This window comes from Herpailurus yagouaroundi, unplaced genomic scaffold (assembly GCF_014898765.1).
Source record: "Herpailurus yagouaroundi ecotype Mexico unplaced genomic scaffold, PumYag 166, whole genome shotgun sequence".
Classification (NCBI taxonomy): domain Eukaryota; kingdom Metazoa; phylum Chordata; class Mammalia; order Carnivora; family Felidae; genus Herpailurus; species Herpailurus yagouaroundi.
The window spans coordinates 3301893-3325177 of record NW_024412407.1 but is presented as its reverse complement, the minus strand read 5'-3'; the positions used below and the strand labels follow the sequence as shown (position 1 = coordinate 3325177).

General features: G+C 50.4%; 1 protein-coding gene across 5 annotated transcripts; it reads left to right on the top strand.

Annotated features, from left to right (window-relative positions):
- Positions 1-1445: 1445 nt before the first annotated feature.
- On the top strand, positions 1446-22145 carry ANKRD33 (ankyrin repeat domain 33). Of its 5 annotated transcripts, XM_040488072.1 has the most exons (6): positions 1446-1528; positions 5949-6118; positions 18220-18472; positions 18688-18817; positions 19001-19141; positions 20816-22145. In XM_040488072.1, the coding sequence occupies exons 3-6, from the start codon at positions 18308-18310 to the stop codon at positions 21544-21546; spliced, it is 1167 nt and encodes a 388-aa protein (XP_040344006.1). In that variant the 5' UTR covers positions 1446-1528; positions 5949-6118; positions 18220-18307; the 3' UTR covers positions 21547-22145. The 5 variants fall into 5 exon arrangements, with proteins under 5 accessions (XP_040344006.1, XP_040344007.1, XP_040344005.1 ...); XM_040488073.1 differs by lacking the exons at positions 1446-1528; positions 5949-6118 and adding an exon at positions 17744-18036 and having other exon boundaries at positions 18220-18454; XM_040488071.1 differs by lacking the exons at positions 1446-1528; positions 5949-6118 and adding an exon at positions 17744-18036.
- The last annotated feature ends 1140 nt before the right edge of the window (positions 22146-23285 follow it).

The following is a 23285-nucleotide window of genomic DNA, read 5'->3' as shown; positions in this document are numbered from 1 at the left end:
AATGGTTGGGGGGGGGGAGGGGCTGTGGCTCAGCCCCTCTGGAAGTGGCTCTTGGGACAAACACAGGTTTGTTAGAGTTGGCAAGGTTGTGGGAGGGGAAGGCAGCAGACATTGTGTGATGTAAGGTGAGGTCTTGTGGCCCTGGCAAGAAGGAGGGAGGCCTCGCTGGGGATCACGTGGGCTTCTGCACTTGGGGGGTTATGTAGACCCCTGGGTGTGTGTGAAGATGTGTTCAGGCAAGTGGGTCCCGGCACCCGGGGCAGTAGGGTACTCTCCTCTGCCCTGTGAGCACCCCCAATGCCCCCAGAGCTATCATCAGTGCTGGATAAAGAGGCCAGACAATATCCTCACCTCCTGAGGCTGACGTTGCAGAGAAGTCACCAGAGATGGGCTTGAAACCAGCGAGGCTGCTCTCAAGATCTGTTCCCTGGCTTCCTGTCCCTAGCCGACCCTCCCTCTGCCTGCCTCCTCAAGGCTCTCAGCTGCCAAGCACCTTCCACAGGGCCCACTCCCACTGCCCCGGGGACTCCGCCAGGCCAGACGCAAGGCCCGATACCCACCCACCCCCATCTCCCCAGAACTAGCAACTCGCCCTCCTTGGAATCACCTGAGAGGTAGGACCTGGGGATCCCGTTTTTACGGACAAGGAAATGGACTCTGAGGGCTCTGAGGCTCGAAGTAACGGACTCAAGCTCCTCCGAGTGGGGAGTGGGTAGTAACTGGGAGGATTTTCAGCCCGGCCCCTGGTGTCTGAGGGCCAAGTTCTGTCTCCAGCCGCCCTGGCTCGCCCGCCCCGCGGGCTCCAGGCCCCGGCCTTGGGTTCCCCCTCCCCGCCCACAGTCACATCCGTCCTGTTCAGACAGAGATCGATGCGTCAATGTCCCAACGCCGGCCTTAACCACAGACCGGTGCGGACGTCGCGCGTGTGAGTAGAGGCGGGCGGGCCCCCCAGGACCCTTTGGAGTCCCGACCCCGCGAGGGGCAGAACCCGAACGCTGGTTTTCAGTGTCTGGTAAAGCGCTGTGACTTCAGCTCGGGACCCCTCGGCCCCTCCCCACGAAAGGCTGCGGGCGCGCTCCCCATGCCCACCGCCCCCCGCCCCCTCCGCAGCACTCGCCCCTAGGAGGGCTCGCGAGGCACCCGAAGCCCCCGCCCCTCGGGGGCCGGGCGTCAGAGGGGCGTGCGGTGCGCGCCCCGGCCCCTCCCCCAGGCGGGGGTGGGGGAGGGGAGGGAGCAGATGGCAGCAATTACGGCTCGGACCCTCCCCCGACCGTAGCCCGAGGCCGGAAGACCGGCTGCGAGCGCTTTCCAGGGCGGGAGGGGCGGCCGCCTCCGCGGCCAGCTAGCCGGCGGGGGGCGGGGCGGGGCGCCGGCCCGGGAGGGGACTTCCTTCCCCCGGGGAACCGGCTGGGAGATTCCCTCATGGAAAGCCAAACCCCACCTTCCCGTTCCCGGCCCCAGAATGCTTGCAGGCCCGTGTCCCGACAAGCCCAGCGCCCGCAGGTCTCAAAGCTCCTAGGATTTTCAGGTTGGGCCAGTGGTCCAGGCTGGGGAGAGGGGAGCTGTAAGGTTGTGCGGGTTGTGATCTAAACGAGGGCCGGGTGGAGAGGTTAAAAGGGGTCTGAAGTCCAAGCCTTGGGTCTTGGCAGGTGCTGCTCTTTCTGGAGGAAGGCAAGGGGCTTTTTCTTACAAAGGGTCCCGATGAGCGGGTCTGGACTGCCCCTGTTTTGGGACTGCTGGCTGTAGACAGGGGGGAGAGTAAATGGCTAGAGTAGGCTTCTGGGGCTCTGGGGGCAGGGCCAAAGAGAGCTGGAGGACACTCGTGGCTCAGGACAGAGATGACTCTACCAATTGAGCTTCCCTGGTTCTTTCTTCCTGAGTTCCTCGCCCATCGTTCCCCTGTTGTCCAGTCCACTAGCAAATTTTGTCCCTTCTGTCTCTAAGATGTATCTTGGATCAGTCCCAGCTCCCCACCTCCTGTGTCTCAGCCCCTATCACCTCCTTGCACAACTGCAAAGTCATCTGTCTGCTCTCTTGGACCCTGACCGTCAATTCACACAGCTTCCAGGGGGACGTTAAAAATACCAATCAGAAAAAAAAAAAAAAAAAAAAAAAAGAGCATGTCACTCCCTGTTTAACAACCTTGCGTAGCTTCCCTTGGAGGAAAGCCCTAATTTCTTAACACTGCCCCTGCCTATTCTGACCTCTCCTAGTTCACTCTCCCCTCTGCCCAGATGCCACTCACACTGGCTGCCTTTTTTATTCCTTGAACTTGACAAGCTTTTCCCCACCTCTGGCTTCGGTCTTGCTGTTCCCTTTGCCTGGAACATTCTGCCCAGATCCTTCACAGGGTTGTCAGCTCCCCATCAATCCTGACCACAATGCTACAGCAGCCCCACACCCAACTGCCTGGTGTACTGTGTCACTTAACTGTATCTATTTCTTCAGGACTTAACTGCTTTCTGTACTTATCTTCTTTATTCACTTGGTTTGTGGTTTGTTTCACTTACCAGAATGACAGCAGGTGTCTTTCTTATTCTCTGCTAGCACAATGCCTGGCACAGACCTAGGAGGTGCTGAACATACTTCACGCATTTAAGGAATGCAGGAGTCCCTGGGGAATGAACTGGATACTAATCCATTTGGTCACTTCGAAGCAAGGGAGCCCCTCCCTGGGAGAAGCCAGCGGCAAATCCCTGTATTCACCTATGTTTCACCTAAATGCCTCATAGATTAGGGCAGGCCTGTGGTTTCCAGTATCAGTAAACTTAGCAGCCAAGACTCATTGAGCATTTACGATGTGCCAGGCATTATTCTAAGTGCTTTACATAGCTTAACTAATTTAATTTGTACAACAAAGTAGATACTAATATCCTCAGCAGAGACATACTAGGACACACACAAGAATGTGTGGTCAGTCTGCAAACACATGCATGCATCATAAGCACTGAGTTGGTTATTATTGTACAACAGATGGGTGAGTTGAGTAAATAAATACACAGGTGCACCCGGGGCATTTAATAAGTGGAGCAGGAAGGCAGAATGGAACAGGAGGACAGAACATTAGGGAAGGATCAGCATGGGGGGTGGGGGTGGGGGACACACGGCTAGTTTGGGCAAGTGGGTAGAAGAGGAAGTGTATAGGGCCACAGCCCAGGCCCGTGCTCTGGATCCCCACAGCACCCAGGAGTATAGCCACAGCCGTGGGGCAGTGGCAAGGGCCTGGGTCCTGGTATTCTGCCCCCCACCAGAGGAGTGATCTTGGGCTACCACTTATCCTCTTGGGGCCACATTAGCAAAAGACTGGGGAAGGCTTACATACTACCTAACTGCCAGAGCCAGCACTGGGATTAAATTTAAAAACGCTCATGGGGGCGCCTGGGTGGCGCAGTCGGTTAAGCGTCCGACTTCAGCCAGGTCACAATCTCGCGGTCCGTGAGTTCAAGCCCCGCGTCGGGCTCTGGGCTGATGGCTCAGAGCCTGGAGCCTGTTTCCGATTCTGTGTCTCCCTCTCTCTCTCTGCCCCTCCCCCGTTCATGCTCTGTCTCTCTCTGTCCCAAAAATAAATAAACATTGAAAAAAAAATTAAAAAAAAATAAATAAATAAAAATAAAAACGCTCATGAAAGCACTTCATCAGCCGCAGAGGGTTGTTGCTGGAAAGGAATAGGACAAGGGTGCAGGCTGCTAGCCTGAGAAGCTGGGGGTTGGAGCCATACTTTGGCCCTTCTTGAGTCACAGTCCACTGCTGCGTGCCCCTCCAGGGTGGGCCAGGGTTTACCAGTTGTTGTGTCTTCTGGACTTGCCCTGGTACCGAGTTTGTACTCAGTGGGTTTTCGTTGAGTGAACACATGTGTTTGTTGAGTGAATGCCCGAGTGAGGGAAGGCCCCAGGGAAGAGTAAGAGAGGAGAATAAATACATGAGTGAAAGGTGGAATAAATGAAGGGACTAGAGATACCTTTTGCCTTGGAGCCTCAGTTTCTTTATCTGTAAAAGACCGTGGTAAGGCGTGGCCCACCCTTCTCTCTGGGCTCTAGTGCAGATCTGATGAGACGTGGCCGGTCCATGGAGGCCACCCTTTGCTGTCGATGCTGAGCTAAAATGACCAGTGCTCCCCTCCCCCACATCCCTGTCCCCCGGAATTTATAGATTGCTCATTGTCCTGCACAAAGGCCCTCTTGGGGAGGAGGCGGGGTGGGTGAGGAGACTGGGGAATTAAAAAGTCAGAGGCTGAGTAACAGCCAGCCACACCCGAGGCCCCATAAATCTTCCTGGGCTCCCTGTGAGATGGACTTGCTTTGCCCTCACCCCCAGTGGCTTGCAGGGCTTCTGCTGCTTGGGATCAGGTCACCCTCACAGCTCTGAAGCATCACCGTCTCCACCGTGGAGGTGTGGAGGCCTGAAGACAAGACCCTGAGAGTGGGGGAGGGGTGGATCCTATTGTTTTATGCCAGTGACGTCAGGAAGTCCTTCCTCCCATCCCGCTCCGCTCCCTTGCTTATCCCTGTAATTCTAGCCCGCTGCTGTTGGGGCTGAGCAGAAAAATGAGCCTTGTGTGGGTATTCGGAGTTCCCTGGTGAAGGGGGGCCCGGAGGTCCAGACTCCAGGACGGCAGCAGCCTTACCGCCCCCCCCCCTCCCCCTGCCGTCCGGCATCTCACGGAGACGGTAGGAGCCCAGGGTAGAGCTGGCAGATGGTGCAGTGTTAACAGATGACAAGAAAACAGAATTACTCAGCTGCTCTGTCCCTCATGTTCCTGGAAGGGGATGGCCTTCAAACTGGAAAGAGACAATGAAGTCAATTGGGAGGGTTGGCGATGAGAGGGAGGCAGAGCAGCTTTGGGGGCACAGGGAACTGCAAACCAGCACATGGACGACCTGGCTTGGAATCCCATCTCAGAAAATCCCCGCGGGGGGGGGGGTGCGGAGAGGGGGGATTTCAAGCAGGTCCACTAACCCGCTCAGTGTCTGTGTTTCTCATCTATAAAATGGGTTGATGAAAAACCCTGCCATACCTTCTCACTGGCTTTTATGAAGATAATGGGGATTTTTCTCTTTATAAAATGGGCTTTACTGCTTGTGAAGATGTCAAAATATAAGAGGTTACTTATAAACTGTAAGTGCCAGCCCCTTAGTTGTTTGTGAAATCATTTTTTTAAGTTTATTTATTTTGAGAGACAGCAGGGGACAGACAGAATTCCAAGCAGGCTCCTCACTATCAGCGCAGAGCCCCATGGGGGGCTCGAACCCATGAACCCCAAGATCATGCCCTGAGCTGAAACCAAGAGTCGAATGCTCAACTGACTGAGCCACTCAGGCGCCCCAGTGAAATCATTTTTTTTAAGTTTATTTATTTATTTTGAGAGAGAAAGAGCACTTGAGTGGGGGGGAGGGGCAGAGAGAGAGAATCCCAAGCAGGCTCTTCGCTGCCAGAGCCCAAGGTGGGGCTTGATCTCACAAACCAAGAGATCATGACTTGAGCCAAAAGCAAGAGAGAAATCAAGAGTCAGACGCTTAACTGACTGACTGAGTCACCCAGGCACCACCCCCCTGTGAAATCATTTGTAAACAACAAAATGGAATAGAGTAGAAAACATCATGTACAATGTTATATAAAACTTTTGCTTTTAGTTCTGTGGATGTTCATGTGTCCTGGGGCCAGAGGTAGATGTATTTTACTGTGGGTGATGGTCAAAAACGTTTGAAATATTCCAAGTAGAGGAAATTCTTCAGTGGTATCTCCAGAATGGACAGGTGGATGAAGGGAAACGAACAATAAGAAATGCACCAGGAGAAATATAAATGTAGAATGTGGTGGGCCTTGGGCTATGGCATTCCTGGTGGGGAGACCTGGCTTTGAGTAACTCAGCGTAACTGAGATTGGGGGTGGGGCACTTAGGACCCATCGGAGCGCCCTCTTGGTGGGTAACAAGAATCTCTGTTTTGTAGGATGCCTTGGCTCTGAATCCTGAGGACACTGTCCCTGAATCCTTACTAGGCCATGGCCACTGCTCCCTCGGCATGGCCCTGAGCTGAGCCAGGAAGGGGCTGGTCAGTGAGAACCTTGAACTCCTGTGCTTGGACCCTTCCCCCCAACACATCCACTAAGAGTGCAACAGGTATGATGTCGTGGTCGTCAGGACCCCCTGCCTGAACTTCACCCATGACCCTCATCCCCACCTCCACCCCAGGGGCCATAGTCCAGTGGTGGTGAACTGGTCAGAAGGGACCCTAAATCAATCCCAGACTTCCCTGGCTGGCATTGAGTTACGAGCTGTGGGTTTTGTGATGTAGATATGGTAAGGGAGGAGGGGGCATGACCTATGGCAGGTCACAAGGGACCCCCAGAAGGGGCCAGAGCTGGGGTCAGAGGTCATGTCCTCCATTCTCTATCCCACCATGTTGGGTCCTATCCCGTGTCTAGTTCCTAAGCTGGGGTAGGCCATTTCCCTACTGACTGCCGGCCCCCGCTATACCTGCCACCAGGCCTGTAGGGTGGGAATAGGGAGCTTGTGCTGGAAAAAGACCCTGGAAGAAAGCCAGAGGTTGAGATGACAGTACATTTGGTTCCCTCCCAGTGGCTGGCCTGTGCTCCAAACTTAACTCGAGAGTTTGCTGAGCTCTTTCTCTCTAGATGTGCCACTACACTTTCCCCAAATCTTCCCCTTCCCTTCTGATTGAATTCCACAAGTCAAGACTCCTGCAAACCCTGGCCCAAAGGATTAGATGGTTGGAGATATGGCATGATGGTTAGGGACCAGATAGAGACTCAAGCCACTGCTCCAGACAATGTATGTGATCAGGGCTTAAGAGAGTGTTAGAAGGATAGACGATGGAAAGATCCAGACGATGAGATGAGAAAGATCAAAACTGAAAAGATGGAGAAGAGGTGAAGTCAGGCAGGCAGAAAGAAGATGGACAGACAGAAGGCAGTGAGGAGATCAAGACTGAAGGAAAGGAAGTTCGAGTGGCAAGAAAAGAGCATTCTAGTGTACCCCCATCAGAAGACCCCAGCAGCTAAGAGATCAGAAGGAAGAAAACCTGATAGCCTGTACTGTTCCCTCCTGGTTAATCCTCGACACTGCCACACTGAGGCCCTGACTGAAATGTACCTGTAACACCCAGGATGTCATCGTATTTTACGCATTAACCAGCAACCTCCAGTCCCCCTCTACCACAATCATCCCTAACAGCAAAGACATGCACGAGGAGGGTCAACACCCAGCCTGGGGAACCGGAAAGGGGGTTAGGAAGGGACAAGCATACAGTCCTGAAGACAGAAGCTTGGACAGGGCACCATGGAACAGCTTTGCTGCAGGCAGAAGGTAAAAGAAACCTCACAAACCTTCTGGGTATCCAGTCAGCTTGGCTAAAGCTGATCTACAAAAATAAATCCCCTGTCTACCATGCTTTGGGACCCCAAATGGGACCGCATCTCCCTCCTCCTGTGCACCTGCCCTGCCAAGACCTTGCCCCTACACCCAACCCCAGGACCCTATGCTATAATCTCAACGCTGGTTTTTGGATGTTCCCCTAATTCCTGCCCAGGGCTGCCACCTGCTGGCTGAGAGTGGCCTTGCAGAACAAGACCCTTGCCGAGGCTGGGGGTGCTCTGTGCTGAACCAGAGGTAGCTTCTCTAGGCTTGGAGGAAGATAATTGGAAAAGCAAAATGTGAAATGAAGTTCCCTTTTACCTAGTTAGATGTCCTTGGAGCCTCTCAGCACAGATCAAAGTCTCCTATGCCTTTACAGTCATTGCTGAACAGCACTGGAGGTGGGGAGGGGGAGGCTCTTCAGGCCAGAGGAGAGACTGTCAGGGAACTTGCATTTCCTGAGTGGCTAACACTGTGCTAGATACAGGAGACAAGGACGACCAAGGTGAGGGAAACAGCCAAGAGCAAGATTAATGATAACTCGTGTGAAGACCCAAAGTATGTGTCTGACACAAAGCAGGTTTCAGTTAATAGTTATTGAATGAATGAATGAATGAATGGGTGCCATTTAGAGGCAGCACTGAGAAGCGATGAACTCTGTGTACAAGAGAGATTGGGGAGGGGTGCCTGGTTGGCTCAGGCTGTGGAACATGATTCTGGATCTTGGGGGAAGGAGTTCGAGCCGCAGGTTTGGTGTAGAGATTACTTTAAAGTATATATACATACATATAGGCAGTTGGGGAGGAAGAGGAGGAAATAATCAGGGAAATCTTTGTGATTCTTTTTCCCCTTTTGTTATGAAGTAATAATGATTTTTTTTATGTTTATTTATTTTTGAGAGACAGAGCACAAGCAGGGGAGGGGCAGAGAGAGAGGAAAACACAGAATCTGAAGCAGGCTCCAGGCTCTGAGCTGTCAGCGCAGAGCCCAGGGCAGGACTCGAACCCACAAACAGTGAGATCATGACCGAGCCAAAGTTGGATGCTCAACTGACTGAGCCACCCAGGCGCCCTGAAGTAGTAATTATCTTGGTGAGAGATTCAAACATCATAGAAGTTGAAAAAGGAAAACATGGGGTTTCCTTTCACCTCATTCCTATTCTCCCTCAAATTAACCACTGGCAATGCTTTAAAAATTTTTTTTTCTCAATGTTTATTTATTTTTGAGAGAGGGAGAGAGAAAGAGAGCGAGTGGGGGAGGGGCAGAAAGAGGGGGAGACACAGAATCTGCGCTGTCAGCGCAGAGCCCCATGGAGGGCTCGTACTCACAAACTGTGAGATCACAACCTGAGCCGAAGTCGGAGGCTTAACTGACTGAGCCTCCCAGGCACCCCGGCGATGCTTTAACACAGGTCATTTACAAGAGTCCTGGGACTTGGCTACATGTTAGAATCCCATGGAGAGATTTTATTTTTTATTTTAATTTTTTCTTTAATGTTTATTTTTGAGAGAAAGAGAGCGCAAGCAAGGAAGAGGCAGAGAGAGGGAGACAGAGGATCCAAAGCAGGTTTCGCACGGACAGCACAGAGGCCGCTTTGGGGCTCGAACTCACAAACCATGAGATCACGACCTGAGCTGAAGCCAGACGCTGAACTGACTGAGCCACTCAGGCACCCCTTTTTTATTTTAATTTAAAAAATGTATTTATTTATTTTAAGTACTCTCTATACCCAACATGGGACTCAAACTCATAACCCTGAGTCCAAGAGTCACATGTTCTTCCAACTGAGCCACCCAGGCGCCCCACATGGGGAGATTTTAGAATCCCATCACCCAAGTTGTGCTCAGACTAATTACCTCAGAATCTCCGGAGTGGGTGCCAGGCATCAGTATTTTTTTTAATGTTTGTCTGTTTGTTAATTATTTAATTATTTATTTTTGAGAGAGAGAGAGAGAGAGAGAGAGAGAGCACAAGTGGGGGAGGTACAGAGAGAACGGGGGACAGAGGATCCGAGGCAGGCTCTATGCTGACAGCAGAGAGCCCGATGCCAGGCTGGAACTCACTAACTTCAAGATCACAACCTGAGCCAAAGCTGGACGCTTCACTGACTGAGCCACCCAGGCACCCGCCCCTCATACTATTGTTTTTAAAGTGACTAAGTGAGTACAGGGTACAGCCAATGTTTACAACTACTGTTCCAGGCCTCTGTATGCATTTGCATACATGTAAGTAGCCAATCTCATGCACACACACACACACACACACGTTTTTTTTTCCTCTTCAATTAACAACATGTCTCAGGGATATTTTCAGCGTAGTCCATATGGATCTAATTATTTTTTAATGGAGGCATACATAATCTCATGTGATATATCTCATATTTTTTCAAGCCCTTCCTCTACTAATGAACATATAAGTTAGAAATTTTTTTTTTACAATTAGAAACAATGCTGCAAAGTATATACAGTATATCTTTGTTCACATATGCAAGTACTGTTTTGGAAAGATTTCTAAACGCAAAATTTCTGGGTTCATGTGTATGTACATTTGTTATTTTGAAAGATGCTGTCAAAATGCTTTCCAAAAATACTTCACTAATTTACATTCCCCCCAACAGTGTAAGCACTTAATATTATTAATGTTTAATTTTTGCTAAGCTGTGGACCCAAAATAATATTTCATTATTGTTTTAATTTGCCTTTTCCTGCTTACTTGTGAGATTAAGCATCTTTACAAATGTTTATTGGCCATTTGTATTTCTTCTATGAATTAATTATGTCTTTTGCCCATATTCCTATTAGATTGTTTCTTAATTAATTAGGATTAGAGGAAATTTTATTTCCAATAGCATGACTGCCTAGATTCTGGACTGATATTCCCAAGTAGAACAGCAAAAATGCCAGTTAAGGGCTGCCTGCTGGTGTAGTCAGTTAAGCTCTTGATCTCGGCTTAGGTCATGATCTCAATGTTCGTGAGTTCGTGTCCCGCATCGGGCTCTGTGCAGGTGGCATGGAGCCTGATTGGGATTCTGTCTTTCCTTCTCTCTGCCCCCTCCCCCGCTTGTGCTCTCTAAATAAATAAATAAATAAATAAATAAATAAATAAACAAACTTAAAAATTTATTTTAAAAATGCTAGTTAAAATACAAATACAAATTATTTTAAAAGCTTAGAAGAGCTGGCCAGATAGCAAGAATTTATTAGGTTAAAATCTAAGGGAAGGCAGGAACCCAGACAAGGAAACAAAACATGGAATCTACTTTAGTCTGAAAATATTTGTTGGGGGCGCCTGGGTGGCTCAGTTGGTTAAGCGGTCCACTTCAGTTCAGGTCATGATCTTGGGGTTCACGAGTGCAAGCCCCATGTCGGGTTCTATGCTGACAGCTTGGAGCCTGGAGCCTGCTTTGGACTCCGTGTCTCCTTCTCTCTCTCTGCCCCTCCCCTGCTCATGCTCCGTCTCTCTCTCTCTCTCTCACTGTCGAAAATAAATTAAAAAACATTTTTGAAAATATTTGTTGAATTAGGCAAACTTGAGCTTCAATTTCCAGTCTTTTTCTTTTTTTTAAGTTTTATTTTATTTATGTATGTATTTAATTTTAATGTTTATTTTGGGGAGACAGAGAGACAGAGTGGGGGAGGGGCAGAGAGTGAGGGAGACACAGAATCCGAAGCAAGCTCCAGGCCCAGAGCTGTCAGCACGTAGCCTGATGCAGGGCTCAAACCCATGAAACATGGGATCATGACCTGGGCCGAAGTCGGATGCTCAACCGACTGAGTTACCCAGGCACCCCTTGAGTTTTACGTATTCAAGTAGTCTCTATACCCAACATGGGGCTTGAACTCACAACCTGGAGATCAAGGGGCTCATGCTCTTTCCACTGAGCCAGCCAGCCACCCCACAATATCCACAGTCTATCTTTGACAGAGGCAAGGTGAACTTAATGGGAGATGTTCAGAATTTTCCAGCATTGATGAAGGACAATTTACAGATCCAAAAGCGGGGTAGATACAACATCTGAAGAAAGATAAACAATAAGAAATTCATGCCTACACGTAAGAGTAAAACTTTATTTAAAAAATTTTTTTTAAGTTTATTTATTTTGAGAGAGAGAGAGAGAGAGAGGGAGTGCGTGTATGCATGCGCTTGAGCTGGAGCGTGAGTCAGGGAGGGGAAGAGGGAGGGGAGAGAGCGAGAATCCCAAGCAGGCTCCATGCTGTCAGCACAGAGCCCAAGGTGGGCCTCAGACCGCGAACTGTGAGATCATGACCTGAGCCAAAACCAAGAATCGGATGCTTAAGTGACTGAGCCACCCAGGCGCCCCAAGAGTAAAACTTTAGAACACCACAGACAAAGAGAAGATTTTAAAGGCAGCAAGAGCAAAAAGGCAAGCTTTAAAGGGAAGCAAACTTGTTTGCAAGTTTATATGAAAGAATAAAAATCGGTTTTGAAAAAGAAACTCGAACATGGAGAACCCCACTGTCAGGCAGCCAGACAGACCCCAAAGCTAGAGTAATACAATCAAGGTGGCCTTCGCGGAAGAGCAGTCTAAAAAGGTGACGTCAGAGAACTCAAACACAGCATGAAACATTAAAGAGAATTCGCAGTTCGTATACCATAGAGGTGACACTAGACATCAAGGGAGAGGGAACTGTCTCATAGATGGGGTCATCTCACTAACTGGAGAGAAACGAAGCTGGATTGTACATTAGGCTGCTTGTGCTGCCCCAACAATTAGCACAGACTGGATGGCTTAAACAACAGACATGTATCTCCTCACGGCTCTGGAGGCTGGACGTCCAAGACCAAAGTGCCAACAGGGTCGGCTTCTGGTGAGAACCCTCTCCTTGGCTTATATACCATAGATTTCTCACTGTGCCCTCACTTGGCCTTTCCACTATCTCACACGGGACAGGGGCAGTGGGGAGAGAGAAAGAAAGGGATAGAGAGGGGCGCCTGGGGGGCTCAGTCAGTTAAGCATCCAAATTCGGCTCAGGTCATGATCTCATGGTTCGTGAATTCGAGCCCTGCGTAGGGGTCATGTGCTGTCACTGCAGAGCCTGCTTGGGATTCTTTCTCTCTCTCTGCCCCCCCCCCCGCCCCTCTCAAAATTAATTAATTAATTATAAAAAGAAAAAAGGAACAGAGAGAACAGGAGGGACCTTTGGTGTCTCTTCCTTTTCTTGAAAGGACAGCAACCCTATTGGATTTGGACCCCAATCCATGACCTCATTTAATTAAAAAAAAATTTTGTTTACATTTATTTATTTTTCAGAGACAGAGTACAAGCGGGGGAGGGGGAGGGTTCCCCCCCCCTCCCATTTAATTTTAAGGACATCCACAAAGGCCCTGTCTTCAAATACAGTTACACTGAGGGTTAGGGTTTCCACATACGAATTTTAGCAGGCACACAATTCATAACAGATCCCTTCTTCACACTGTGTATGAGAACAAATTCAGATGGATTAAAGACTAACTATTAAAAACAAAACAGCAGGGGCACCTGGGTGGCTCAGTCAGTTAAGTGTCCAGCTTTGGCTCAGGTCATGATCTCACGGTTCCTGAGTTCGAGCCCCACGTCGGGCTCTGTGCTGACAACTCAGAGCCTGGAGTCTGTTTTGGATTCTGGGTCTCCCTCTCTCTCTGCCCCTCCCCTGCTTGTGCTCTGTCACTCTCTCTCTCTCTCTCTCTCTCTCAAAAATAAATAAACATTAAACATTTTTTTAAATAAATAAATAAATAAACATTAAAAAAAATTTTTTTTTTCAACGTTTATTTATTTTTGGGACAGAGAGAGACAGAGCATGAACGGGGGAGGGGCAGAGAGAGAGGGAGACACAGAATCGGAAACAGGCTCCAGGCTCTGAGCCATCAGCCCAGAGCCTGACGCGGGGCTCCAACTCACGGACCGCGAGATCGTGACCTGGCTGAAGTCGGACGCTTAACCGACTGCGCCACCCAGGCGCCCAAAAAAATTTTTAAAAAAGATTGCAGGGGCACCTAGGTGGCTCAGTCGGTTGAGCGCCTGACTCTTGGTTTCAGCTCAGGTCATGATCTCAGGGTTATGAGATCATTCTCCAAGTAGGGTGCTCCATGCTGAGCCTGGAACCTGCTTAAGATTCTCTCTCTCCCGCTCACTCTCTGACCCTCCCCCGCTTGTGCCCCCATGCCCACGCACTCTCTCTCTCTATCCCCCCAAAACAGGAAAGTAAAAACGAATAAAACTGCAAGATTAATAAAAGAAATGAAGATCTTTGTGATCTTGGAGTGGAAAGTTCTTAAACAAAGACCCAACGGCACAAAGCATAAGGAGAAATTTTGATGACTTTCCAAAAATGTATGTGGTACAGTCGGGACACTTAAAAACCCATTTGACAATGGAGGCGTCTGGATGGCTCAGTCGGTTGAGTGTCTAACTCTTGATTTGGGCTCAGGTCATGATCCCAGGGTCGTGGGATCCATCCCGTCATTGGGCTCGTGGAGCCTACCTGGGATTGTTTCTCTTCTCTCCCTGCCCTTCCCCCACTCATTCCCTCTCTTTCTCTCAAAATAAATAAATAAATACACTTTAAAAAAAACATTTAAAAATGGGTTTATTATCTAGAATATTAAAAGGAATTCCTGAAACAGCAATAAGAAAAAGATAAGAAAACTCAACAGAGTATCGGACAAAGGCTAGGAACAGGCGGTTTGCGGCAGGGGACACAAGCATGGCTCTCAGGTATTTGGAAAGATGCTCACCTTGTCGATAACCAGAAAAATCCGGTGTAAAATTGTGATACTACCTTCTAGTTCTGTACCATCCGATTGACAAAAATTAGAAGGCTGGATAATTACGAGCGTGGCCAAGGATGTAGGGAGGCTTTTCTGCATCGCTGGTGGGCACACTTCAGAAATAGGGCGCAATCTGACAATACCTGGTCATTAAGCATATATGTGCCCTGTGACCTAGCAGTCTCAGAGACACTCTCTCACAAGCCTACTAGATGCGTTCCGGGATGTTCGTGCAGCGTTATTTGTTGTTTTGTTTTTTTTTTAACCTTTATTTATTTTTGAGACAGAGAGAGACAGAGCATGAACGGGGGAGGGTCAGAGAGAGGGAGACATAGAATCTGAAACAGACTCCAGGCTCTGAGCTGTCAGCACAGAGCCTGACGCGAGGCTCGAACTCACGGACTGCAAGATGACGACCCCAGCTGAAGTCGGACGCTTAACCGACTGAGCCACCCAGGCGCCCCATGCAGCATTATTTGTAGTGGCAGGAAGTTGGAGGCAACTGGGTGTTCAACACTGGAAGAATAGAGAAGTCAAATCTGATGGATGCACACTGTGGAATTAAAAACAATTTTTTTTAATGTTTATTTATTTTTGAGAGAGAGAGCGGGAGCGGGGAGGGAACAGAGAATCTGACGCAGGCTCTGCGCTGTCAGCGCAAAGCCTGACGCAGGGCTCACACCCACAAGCCGTGAGATCATGACCTGAGCTGAAGTCGGACACTCCACCGACTGAGCCACCCAGGCTCCCCACAACGGTGCAATTTTATGCAGCGGGAAGAAGAGGGGAGAAAGACCGAGATAAAAAGTATGCCCCATATCTTTTAGCAAGAGAGCAAAGATTTTCCCAGGAGCGTCACCCATCAGACAGCTGCTTGTATTTTGCTGGCCAAAACTGTGTTACGTGGTCACATTTAACTAAAAAGTGATTAGAGAGACGGGGGTGAGAGATGGGGATTGTGCCCTCTGATGAGTGATGTCTAACACATAATCTACTAGATTTCTTTCAGCTGCTGCATAGAATTCCATGGTGTGCGTTCACCACATTTTACTGTCGTGGATGGAAGTACACAGCCATCTTGTGACCATGAGGAAAAGTCAAGAGACTCCCAGAGAAGGCCCCTGCCATCATTAGTTTATATCAACACCAACAGCTTATCCCTGAACTTCTTAATCTTGTGTGAAGAATAAACCCCTATTTAGTTAAGCCATTTGTGTCAGTTAGGGCTCAGCCGTAGACAACAGAAATAAATCTGGCTGCTGGCAACATAAAGGAATGGAGAAACACGTTCTAGGTTCAGAAACAACTCCCAGCTTCGACAAGCACATGACCTCTGCTGGTGATCGGGAAGCAGCAGTCACTGCTACAGGAAGCCGATGAATCAGGAAGCTGCTCACCAGAGCCCTACTGCATCTGTCCTGATCTGTGACAGCAAAACAGATGTCCCATGGTATTTAGCTCTGTTCCAAATTTATGTCTTGCACAAGAGCAGAAACTAAATCACAGATTCCTAACGCGAGGGAATCAAGGAAGTGTCGTTTTAGTTTTTTTCCCTTGGGTAGTTCAGGAGAAACACTAAAAAGGAGTTTGGAATCGATGTTGGTGCCCACCACACCCGGAGGCCAGCTTTTAGTTACTTACAACCCAAGACATTCCTAACTAGCACACAGCACAGAAAGCAAGGAGGAGTGGATCTCAAAAACAGCGTGGGGTGAAAAAAAAAAAAACAGAATGAGCTCTGTCACACAGTTCTAAGGTGTTGGTTAAAACATTCATACATCAGCACTACCTTTTTTATTTTTTATTTTACAGAGAGAGAGAGGACACGATCGTGGGAGAGGGGCAGAGGGAGAGACACAGAGAATCCCAAGCAGGCTCCGTGCTCAGCTCAGACACGGGGCTGGGTCCCAGGATCCTGGGATCATGACCTGAGGGGAAATCAAGAGTCTGACACTCAGCTGACTGAGCCACCCAAGCGCCCCAACACTACTTAAAAAAAAAATTTTTTTTAATGTTTATTTATTTGTGAGAGAGAGAGAGAGAGAGAGAGAGAGAGAGAGAGAGTGAGTGGGTTAGGAGCAGAGAGAAAGGGAGACACAGAATCTGAAGCAGGCTCCAGGCTCTGAGCTGTCAGCACAGAGCCTGACGCGGGGCTGGAACCTGTGAACCACGAGATCGTGACCTGCGCTGAAGTTGGACGCTCAGCCGACTGAGCCACCCAGGCACCCCCCAACACTACTTTTTAAAAAAACATTTTTTTTAATGTTTTATTTATTTTTGACAGAGAGAGAGAGAGAGACAGAGCATGAGCGGGGGAGGGGCAGAGAGAGGGAGACACAGAATCCCAAGCAGGCTCCAGGCTCTGAGCTGTCAGCACAGAGCCCCACACGGGCTCGAGCTCACAAACTGTGAGATCATGACCGAGCCGAAGTCAGACGCTTAACAGACTGAGTCACACAGGAGCCCCCAACACTACTTTTTCTAATGCAATGTACGTTTTCAAGGATATATAAGTACCAGTTGGTAAACGGAAGGATGAGAAGAATCGGCTGTAGGGATCAGGGATGAAAGAGAAAAACCAAACAAACTAAAATTTATTTTTTTTTAACATTTATTCATTTTTTTGATAGAGAGAGAGACAGAGCTTGAGTGGGGGAGGGGCAGAGAGAGAGGGAGACACAGAACCCGAAGCAGGCTTCAGGCTCCGCACTGACAGCACAGAGACCAGCACAGAGCCTGACGCGGGACTTGAACTCACAGACTGTGACATCATGACCTGAGCCAAAGTCGGACGCCCACCAGCCTGAGCTACCCAGGCACCCCTCAAATAAACTAAAATGTAAAAAAAGATCTTGTACATGCTGATCGTGGGAGTGATATAAACAGAGGAATATGGTTGGCTCAATTTTCTACAACTGAGGTCCAAAACTGACCGATTAAATTTAATATTTAGTATTAGTTTAAAGAATGATTTAATAATTATTGATAAATAATTATAACTAATTTCATTCAGTTATCTAATATTAATGCAATTTAAATATTTTGTATTTAATTTACCATACCAAAACTAGTCCATGAAACTTACTATGTCATGGTTTCTTTTTTTTTTTTTTTTTTAAGTTTATTTCTTTCCTTTGAGAGAGAGCGAGCAGAGGAGGGGCAAAGAGAGAGAACCCCAAGCAGGCTCCATCCTGTCAGCCTGGAGCTGGAAGGGGGCTGGATCTCACAAACTGTGAGATCATGACCTGAGCCCAAATCAAGAGTAGGATGCTTAACTGACTGAGCCACCCAGGAGCCCCCATCATAATTTATGTACTCCTAATTAGGCAATTCTTTACGTTTTAATTTCCCCAGAACCTCAAAAGAATAGGTCCGGGGGACCCCCGGAGCCCCACGTCCCCCAGTCCCAGCCCCTATTCAGGGAGACATCTGCCCTGCACCCTCTCCTTCCAGCACCCCCGCTTGGCGGAAGGGAAAGGGACTTCGGGCTTTCCGGGGTTGGGTGGGGGACACCTCGCGACCCCTCTCCCCCCGCCCCAGCCTCCGAAGGGTGTGTTTTCGGTGCAGGAGGAGCTGGGGGAGGAGCCCCCGTGACTCGGGCCCCGCCCACTCGGGGCCGGCTCCAGGGCGGGTCCGGGTCGCTGGGGGAGGAGAGCACCCGCCCCTCCCGACCCCCCATCCCCTACTAACCCAGCTTGATCCAGCTCAGCCCCGGGGTGTTTGCAGCAGCTCGTTCCGTAAGTCCAGCCATCTGTTACCTGCGCTGCTTTCTGGGGACAGAGAGTCCCCGTCGGGCCGGCCCGGAGACCCGGGGAGTGTGCTCCCGGGAGTCTGCGGGATGCTGTGAACCCCCGGCAATGGCTGCCTCCCGGGGAACCTCCACACGCCGCCGGGTAAGGTCCTGCAGGAAAGGGAAGACCACCCCTCTCCTTGACTCTCGCTGGGATCCTCCCAGCGAACGCTGCTGCCCTCTTAGGGCCCCGGCCCACAACTTGTCTTCTCATAAGGTGGGTGGGGTGCTGGGACCCCACCCTGGGATACAGGGAGACACTGCTCCCCTCCATTCTGTGTTCTAGATGGCACCCGCGTGAGGCGGAGCGACGGGTCTTCTTGCCCCCCGGGCTGGAAGAGGAAGAGCGGCCGTTGTGCCGGGGAGGGCCGGACATGTCGGAGGCATCGTCCTGCCCTGGCAGCGAGACCCCTGCCCCAGGCTGCAGTCTGGGGGCCTTGTACTGGGCCTGTGTCCGCAATGATCCTGTCCAGCTCCAAGCGGCATTGGATGGTGGGGTCTCCCCGGAGGAGGCCGTCCAGGTGGATGGCAATGGGAGGGTGAGCCACCCTAGGTGCTCCCCAGGGCAGCTGGTGCAACTCTGAGTCCCCAGCGCCGCTCATTCAGTGCCTGCATCCTTGGGAGGGAGGGAGGGAGCCAGGGTGCGTCTTCCTGGAGGCTGGGACATCTCTGGGAATGGTGTGGATTTAGAGGGCACAGGGGCCCCAAGGAGATCCTGGAAAAGAGAGCAGGAGCTGAGCTGCCCCTCCCCCAGACAGGTCTTATGGTCGCCTGCTACCGCGGTTTTGAGAATGTTGTGGCCTTGCTCAGCCGCTGCCCTTTCCTCGATGTGAACCAGCAGGATAAGGAAGGGGACACAGCCCTCATGCTGGCTGCCCAAGCAGGTGACAGACTGTTGACCTTACCTCCTACCATCCCCCCCCCCCCACTTCAGATGGAGCCACAACCCCACACTTTTTGTGTAAGTTTCTCCCACCATGGACACTGTTGTGCTTGGTGGAGGGTGTGTTTGGGGCTTCATCACTCTCTTTCCAGGACAGCTAAGCTCTGTCCTTGGTGCCTCGCAGGTCATGTGCCCCTGGTGAGTCTCCTGCTCAACTACTACCCAGGCCTGGACCTGGAGCGCCGGGACCAGCGGGGGCTAACGGCACTGATGAAGGCCGCCATTCGGAACCGTTCGGAATGTGTGGCGGCCCTCCTCCTGGCAGGTGCGTGGGGTCTGGACGGGGATTTGTGACCTCCGGTCCCTCCCCAAGCTCTCCAGCCTGACACTAAGTCAGCTGTATAGTCGCAGAGAGAAGTGGAGATGGAGGATCGATCTAGGCCAACTTCCTGGAGGAGGGGAGTGTGCTTGAGCTTCTCACAATCAACAAAGTCTAGCTCTTGGATAGCTCTATTTCCATGGTGAATGTTGGTCTAGGGAGGATAACCTAGACCAGCTGGAAAAACAAGAAAGGCTGCTATCTGGAACCAGACTTGGGTTCTGGTCTGGGCTCTGTCACTAGCTGAGTGACCCGGGACAGATGGCTTCCCTCTCTGGGCCTTACCAGTATAATGAAGGTGTTGGCTTTCTCTGGGATGCCTTCCATCTCTGACAAGGCAGGGTTCCAGGGACACGATGATGTGTTGTTGGGGCATGTGGCTGTGTGGGGTTGTTCTGGAGTGAAGTTCACACTGTTCGTGCGGTCTTGGGCCTTCACTCTTCCTGAGGTGGGGCTGCCCTCTGTGTATCACCCTGGGGGACCCCTGCCTCCAGCTCTTCCCTTCCCCAAGCCATCTAACTGTGTCTGGGGTGCGAAAGGAGGAAACTCCACACCCCTCTTTTGTCCCAAGTTGACTGCCCTCCCCCCACCTGGATTCGAGGGGTGTGCTGATGAACAGAAGAATGGGGAGTGGGAACCAGCAGGGCCCCACTCCACCTGCCCAGAAGGTGCAGCTCGGGCCTCCCCCTGTCCTGAGCAACCTGCACACCACCCCTTTACTGGCTCAAGAGATCTCTAGTCTTTTTATTTTTAATTTTTTTTTTTACATTTATTTATTTTTGAGACACAGAGAGAGACAGAGTACAAGTGGGGGAGGGGCAGAGAGAGAAAGAGACAAAGAATCCAAAGCAGGATCTGGGCTCTGAGCTGTCAGCACAGAGCCCGACTGGGGGCTCGAACTCACAAACCATGAGATCATGACCTGAGCTGAAGTCAGATGCCCAACCGACTGAGCCACCCAGGCGCCCCAGGAGATCTTATTCTATTCCAGGTTCGGAGACCCCCAACAGGTCCCTCTGAAGTCTTTCCCCTTTCTGGACTTCAGTTTTCTTCTTTAGTCTTTTTTTTTTTTTTTAAGTTTATTTATTTATTTTGATAAATAAGAGAGAGACAGGGAAAGAGAGAGAGAGAGAGAGAGAGAGAGCATGAGCAGGGGAGGGGCAGAGAGAGAGAGAGAGAGAGGGAGAGACAGAATCCCAAGCGGCCTCTGCACTGTCAGCATGGAGCCCCAACTGGGGGCTCGATCCCCCGAACCGCAAGATGGCGACCTGAGCCAAAATCAAGAGCTGGACACTTAACTGACTGAGCCACCCAGGGTCCCTGCGTGTCCCACGCAGCCACATGCCCCAACTACACATCATCGTGTCCCTGGAACCCTGCCTTGTCAGAGAAGGAAGGCATCCCAGAGAAAGCCAACACCTTCATTATACTGGGAAGTTGGGATCCGGGACTGGTACTGTCCCTAGGCTATAGCCACTGATGGCTCCCGGATTCCAGCTGCGACGGGGTGGGACTCTGGTTTTTCATCTGACGCCAATCAGGCCTGCTGCTAAAGAGTCTGCCCTTCTGCAACTCACCAATCCCTGTCCCATCGCACGCCACTCCTGTGCCCCCTCCCAGGTGCTGAGCTGACAGCGGTGGATCCTGTCCGGGGCAAGACGGCCCTAGAGTGGGCAGTGCTGACTGACAGCTTCGACACCGTGCAAAGGATCCGGAAGCTGCTGCGGCGCCCCCAGATAGAGCAGCTCAGCCAGCATTACCAGCCCGAGTGGCCAGCCCTGCCTGGGCTCGTGGCCCAGGCCCAGGCCCAGGCCCAGGCTGCCCCATCTCTTCTAGAGCGACTCCAGGCCACCTTGAGCCTCCCCTTTGCCCGGTTTCCTCAGGAGGGGGGTGTCCTGGACCACCTTGTGACCATCACGACCAGCCTGGCCAGTCCCTTCCTCACCACTGCCTGCCACACCCTGTGCCCTGAGCACCCACCTGCACTGGGCACCCGAAGCAAGTCTGTGCCAGAGCTGCTAGGCACTGCCCCTCCCCCACCCCCAGATCCCCAGCCCCCCCAGGTAGCCCCTGGCCCCCGGGCCCTCATCCCCTACCAGAGCCCTCAGGGCGTGTTGAGTATGTGCCCTCAGTGGCTACAGCCCAGGGACAATAGCAGCCCCAGGCCCCAAGCCCCCAAGATCCGCCTCTCCAAGGCACCCTCATCGCCCAGACAGCACAAGCCAGAGTCCAGGCCTGGAGAGAATCGAAGGTTGGCCCTTCCTATCTGGAGATATCAGGAGCTCAGGATGGAGAGGAGGAAGCAGGAGGAGGAGGCCAGGCAGGCACAAAGTCAGGGAAAGATGGGCTAGGCCAGGCTGGGAGCAGGTGATCAGGTCCCTCCCTAAGGCTCCTTTGCCCTCTGGAGCCCCTTCTGTTCTCCCATCCAGATCTGTACAAATGATTCTACTCTAATCTACTTAGGAGGTTGTCCACACAGTGCCATTTGCGATACTAAGAGTGGAAACAACCTAAGTGTCCATCAGCAGGGGACTAGCTAAATTGCTTATGGCTGTGATAAGTATACATCCATATGATGTATTTTATACAGTGGTAAAACGAGTAAGGAAGCTCTTTACGTTCTGATATGAAACTAGCTCTAAGAGGTATTAAGTGAAAGTCATCAAGGGGTGGAACAGCGTGTGTGGCATGCTATGACTCGTCCATGTAAAATCTGCACCAAGATAAACTTGACCAATACAAATATATAGGGAGTACCAAGATATATTTAAGTACTTGATGAATGAAGGATCAAAGGAGGAAACGAAAAACCATTACTGACAGTGGAAATACGAATCCCAGAATGAGATTGAAAAGTTAGGTACAAAAAAGTTAATTCTTACCCGCCAATAACACCTAACTTTTTTTTTTTCTGCCAGACAAAAATAAATTGCTACTTATCAGTCTTCTACAGGTTAACCTCTTAACTTCCTATAGAAAATCTGGGCCCTAAGCAATAGTAAATACTATGTCAGACAAAATTACTTCCCCTGGATGACCCATAGGTGGGGTTATTAGCCAATGATCTAAAACATCTTGAAAAGGGGCACCTGGGTGGCTCAGTCTGTTAAGTGTCTGACTTCAGCTCAGGTCATGATATCACAGGTTTGGTTCGTGAGGGCTCTGTGCTGACGTCTCAGAGCCTGGAGCCTACTTTGGATTCTGTGTCTCCCTCTTTCTTTGCCCCTCCCCTGCTCGCTTTCTGTCTCTAAAAAACTGAATAAACATTAAAAAAAATGTTTGTTTTGGGGCGCCTGGGTGGCTCAGTCGGTTAAGCGTCCGACTTCAGCTCAGGTCATGATCTCGCAGTCCATGAGTTCAAGCCCCGCATGGGGCTCTGTGCTGACAGCTCAGAGCCTGGAGCCTGTTTCGGATTCTGTGTCTCCCTCTCTCTCTGACCCTCCCCCATTCATGCTCTGACTCTGTCTCAAAAATAAATAAATGTTAAAAAATTTAAGAAAAAATGTTTTAATATCTTGAAAGGCACTTAGTAATTTTTCATGTGTACCTTATTTAAAATTGTTTTTAATCAGTTAAAAATGTTTTTAATTTTTTATTTGAGAGAGAGAGAGAGAGCATGAGTGGGAGAAGGGCAGAGAGAGAGACAGAGAGAGAGAGAGAATCCCAGCACTCTTAGCACAGAACCGGGCAGGGGGCACCATCATCCCGCCACCCTAGGATCATGATCTGAGCCAAAATCCAGAGTCGGGCGCTCAACTGACTGAGCCACCTAGGTGCCCCTCAGGTTTTCCTTTTTTTTTTTTTTTTTTAAACCTTTTTATTATTTATTTATTTATTTTTGGGACAGAGAGAGACAGAGCATGAACGGGGGAGGGGCAGAGAGAGAGGGAGACACAGAATCGGAAACAGGCTCCAGGCTCTGAGCCATCAGCCCAGAGCCCGACGCGGGGCTCGAACTCCCGGACCGCGAGATCGTGACCTGGCTGAAGTCGACGCTTAACCGACTGCGCCACCCAGGCGCCCCTTCTCCCCCTTTCTATACTGTGCTCTTTGGAAGGGAGTCAGTCTATGAAGCCCACACTGAAGGAGC